General features: G+C 35.0%; 1 protein-coding gene across 2 annotated transcripts; it reads left to right on the forward strand.

The window, feature by feature from the left end:
- Window positions 1-772: 772 nt before the first annotated feature.
- LOC106332311 (cold-inducible RNA-binding protein) lies at window positions 773-2428 on the forward strand. Of its 2 annotated transcripts, none has more exons than XM_013770781.1 (5): window positions 773-940; window positions 1360-1428; window positions 1530-1636; window positions 1879-2014; window positions 2091-2428. In XM_013770781.1, exons 1-4 carry the CDS (start codon window positions 853-855, stop codon window positions 1972-1974), a joined length of 360 nt encoding a protein of 119 aa, XP_013626235.1. In that variant the 5' UTR covers window positions 773-852; the 3' UTR covers window positions 1975-2014; window positions 2091-2428. The 2 variants fall into 2 exon arrangements, with proteins under 2 accessions (XP_013626235.1, XP_013626234.1); XM_013770780.1 differs by having other exon boundaries at window positions 1879-1966.
- The last annotated feature ends 1701 nt before the right edge of the window (window positions 2429-4129 follow it).

Below are 4129 nucleotides of genomic sequence, written 5' to 3' on the forward strand. Positions count from 1 at the left end.
GGGTCATGGGTCATTGTGGTTTGACGGGGTCTGAACCGAGTTCGATCGGGTTTACTTAGATTAAACTAAATTTAAGATATTTTATAAATAATATGCATATTTTTTTAAAAAATAGATCATATCAAATAAAATGTTTAAATAGCCGTAATGTGCAGAAAAACTTAAAATAACAATTAAAATTTAAAATCAATATGAAAAACACATTTCAACTTTATTCGCAGTTCTTATCACTCTACATCTTCATCACCTTTTAAAAAAAATATATACACATTAGGTAAAAGTTATATTTTGAAATACAAATTTCGGAAACGAAAATGTTTCAATTATTTAAAGTCTTCAAAACAAGTGATCATGAAATAAAAATTTTAAAAAGTGAAAAGTAGACAAAAACAATATCTTGACGTGAATATTAAACTTTGTGAATCTTGTAATTTATGAGTTGTAGAAAAGACAAAAGAAAAAGACGAGAGACGATACTTTATTAATCTTTGATAAATCTTATTTTTACTTAAAAAGAAGAAAAATTAATTGTTTCATTAACAAAATTTTGGTTTATATACGAACCGCAGTTTGGCCGGTTCATTGAGTCGCCGGTTCCCGGGTTTCTGACGGTTCGATAGGGGTTTTTAACTGGTTGGATTTTAGTTAGATTTTAGCATTAATCCAACTTGGATTATTTTCGGTTCATGGTTCAACCCGGTCCGACCGCCGGTAAAAACATAGCTTTTTTTTTATTCTAAAAAGGGGTAAAAACTAAAAAACAATGCACGGAATAATCGGTGGGCCGAAGCCTGAAGAAGAGCAAGCGAAAGGATTTGAGAGTTGGGATTCGCCGGCGGCAACAGGCAGAAAATGCTGAATCATTTGCTCTATCGCTCTCACACCCCTTCTCTCCTCTTCTCCAGAACCTTCTCCTCCTCCTCTACGCTTTTCGTCAAAGGTGCCATTATGTCTCTCTCGTTTCATCTGATACTTGATCCATCGTCCCACCAATCTAATTTCTCATTTCTTGATTTGATTTTGTTTTGTAAAGTGCATGTATGCTTTGATTACGAACTCTTGATAAGGGATAAGACAAGGGTCTGTCTAATTTTCTTACCAATCTTCAAGTTTCAAACTTCGGATGTTTTTTAAATTGTCTTAGTGATTTCTTTCCCCTATAATTGAAGGGTTTGTTTTCAATTTATCGAAAGTTGCATCTCGTGGAAGATATGGTCTGACCCCTATTGTGATTTGGTTCTGTTTTATGTTGTGTTAATTTCCCCCGTATGGTCTTCAAGTTTCAAACTTTAGATGTAAAAAAGCATCGTCTTTTGGCTTAGGGCAGGTCTAATGAGCTTCTTTTTATGTTTGTGGCAGGGATATCTTTCTCAAGCACAGAAGAAACATTAACGCAAGCATTTTCTCAATATGGTCGAGTTCTTGGAGGTCCGTCTCTTAACTCCCAACAGCATTTTTAGCTCGGCGTTTCTTGACACAACTGCATTTACATATCTCTTTTCTCTTCTTCAACTTTTTGGTTGCTTCAGTGGATGTGGTAATGGACGAAGTCAGATGTAGGCCAAAAGGGTTTGCTTATGTCACATTCTCTTCTAAAGAAGAAGCCGCAAAAGCTTTATTAGAACTAAACGGACAGGTATGAATTCCCTTCTTCATTGTTATCAAGTCTAAGAAGCGTTGTTCGTTACCTCAGTTAGGTTGGAAATGTATATGATGAATATTTGTGAATCCCCCCGGGTGGAGCATTAGAGCAAGATATGTCAGATATATATAATGGGAACTATTTGCTTGGAATAATCCGACCACACAGAATCATCAACTCTTTGAACTGGTTATGTTGCGTAATCTTCATGAAAATCTTTGTTATTTCGTTCTCAGTTGGTAGACGGGAGGGTTGTGATCCTCGACACAACGAAAGCCGTGAAACAGAATCGACCAGACAGCAAGCCGAAGCATGCAGATGCAGGTGGGTGATAGCTGATACTTCTCTTTTCTCTTACGAGCTAATTGTTAGGTGAAATTTTTGACACACAATCATGTACCTGTTCATTGAATTGCAAAATGTCTTCTCAACTTTTGTTTTGACTCAGTGGAAGAGGTTCCGAACAGCCAACACGTGGTTACTCCAGAAAGTTAGGCAACGTTTTACTGTTTTGGCAGCAGAAGAAAGAAAAAAAGACGAGAAAGCCTCTGACTTATCAAGTCTATGATCATGTGAAGTTACTCCAGGTCCAGGCTAACCTACATTTACCTAATAGTCTTTAATTTTTGTGGATGACTGTGCTTCTTCTTTACCTCATATTTTCTCGTTCTTCTCCTTTGTTGGACAAATTTACTCTTTCTTCTTTTCACAAGTTTCTTCATGTTTTGGCATCTTCAAATTACACAACTAAAGCACCACATGTAACGTAATTATTCATTCGTCACCTTTGAAGAATGTCTGAATATTGATATAGTGAAGCCTCAATGGCACACTAGCCTCTCTCTAACGCTACTTATATAGTGAAGCCTCAATGGCACACACTCTTTGTGAAGCTGTTGAGAGCGTGTGCACTGATTTTCACATGGTAGTTACATATATCTGCTTCTAGATAAAATCCACCTCATCATTCTAGAAGATGTGTACCATCTTCAGGATTTAGGTAAAATGGGTCGTGGTCTTGTCCTTCCTTCCGTATTGATACGATACATGGCGATGTGTAGCCACATAACGTAACATAACCGAACATCCAAATTCAAGTAATGCATTCCTTGTAAATAGCCCCCACTTATTTCATCATTTGAGAGGATCTGAAAAATTATATTCAGACGTTTGTTGCATTTATTCTCTTCCACACTCGCAAGTGTTATAATCGAGAAGTTATCTAGTCTAGTAGAGTACAATTATCAAGCTACTATCTCATTCTTCTGACTTAAGGGCTATTTTTTTTGTATAACAAAGCTCGCCAAACGCTTTGATTTACCCAATCTTTCTAGCCAAAATTTAGCTGTTCATATTTAAACAACTGTGAAGTTTTGGAAAACATAATAAGAATATCTCCTGTTTATTTGACTATTTAATGTTTTGCGGCATTACTTGTTACCCAATACGAAGACATATAATAGTTTAAACTAGAACGATTACTTTTTCTTTAAGAATCAGTAAAGTTGTGCAACCACAAATACCTTATAACTCATCTCATCTATTTTGTCGAGAATGGCGCGCTACAAACAATATCTTACAAATCATCTCTACATTATTCTAAATCTAAATAAAATTTGAATGAAAAACTATTCAATAGCATACCAATTCATCACAATATCTATTCACCAGTTTCGTCTAAAAATAATAATTCAGTCAGTGAGATATGTGATACTAAATCTGAAATCCATGAAATCGGACATAACTTTCTAAATATATATAATTTAACCCTAATATAAAACAAACATGACATCTAAAGCATAAAAAAAAACAAATTTCCTAGTTACAAGATCAATGCTTGCACATCCACCCGTAAAGGTCTCCCTCTACGTAAGATTCATGTACGGGACTAGTGCCCACATATACCGCCCAAGAGACGCTTTATTGACCTCCTGCGCTACGGCTCAACGAGTCTTCTAAGTTGGTTGTAGCATTCACACAACCTCAGCCAACATACATAAGCACCTCTTTGTATCTGACTAACATCCATATTTGTCTCATTATTCAATTATATTTATTACCTTAAATGAAGCAAACAATGTTAAATCATGTAACTTCATATTTCCAATTAAGCAAAGAATCTAATATTTTAAACATGTATATCTCAACTAGAATCATTTCAAATAGACTGGATCTATTCTATTAAAACTGAGCTACAAAACAATACTTCCTAACTTTAAGTGTTTTCTTACAACTTTCATTTTCCTTTTCTAACACATTTTTACCACTTCATTTATTGTTTTTTTCAAATAATTCAACAACATTTATTACAGAAGTACAAAACATAGGACAAGACTTGGGTTCACCCCCTGTGGTGAATTCTCTAATTCACCTCCACCTTCGAAACCAATTAAAATGCCATGTAGGATTGAGTAAAACAAAAATTATAAAAAAAAGAAAAATAGTTGAAAAAATAAAAGACGTCGGCTTCTTCTTCTTCATCCCCAC

The sequence above is a fragment of the Brassica oleracea genome, chromosome C3 (genome assembly GCF_000695525.1).
Source record: "Brassica oleracea var. oleracea cultivar TO1000 chromosome C3, BOL, whole genome shotgun sequence".
NCBI lineage: Eukaryota > Viridiplantae > Streptophyta > Magnoliopsida > Brassicales > Brassicaceae > Brassica > Brassica oleracea.

Bases quoted from the DNA above. Each gene is read 5' to 3' on its own strand.
- LOC106332311 (XM_013770780.1), top strand. From the start codon at position 853: ATGCTGAATCATTTGCTCTATCGCTCTCACACCCCTTCTCTCCTCTTC. The intron at 941-1,359 runs GTGCCATTATGT...TGTTTGTGGCAG, and splicing joins CTCTACGCTTTTCGTCAAAG to GGATATCTTTCTCAAGCACA. The intron at 1,429-1,529 runs GTCCGTCTCTTA...TGGTTGCTTCAG, and splicing joins ATATGGTCGAGTTCTTGGAG to TGGATGTGGTAATGGACGAA.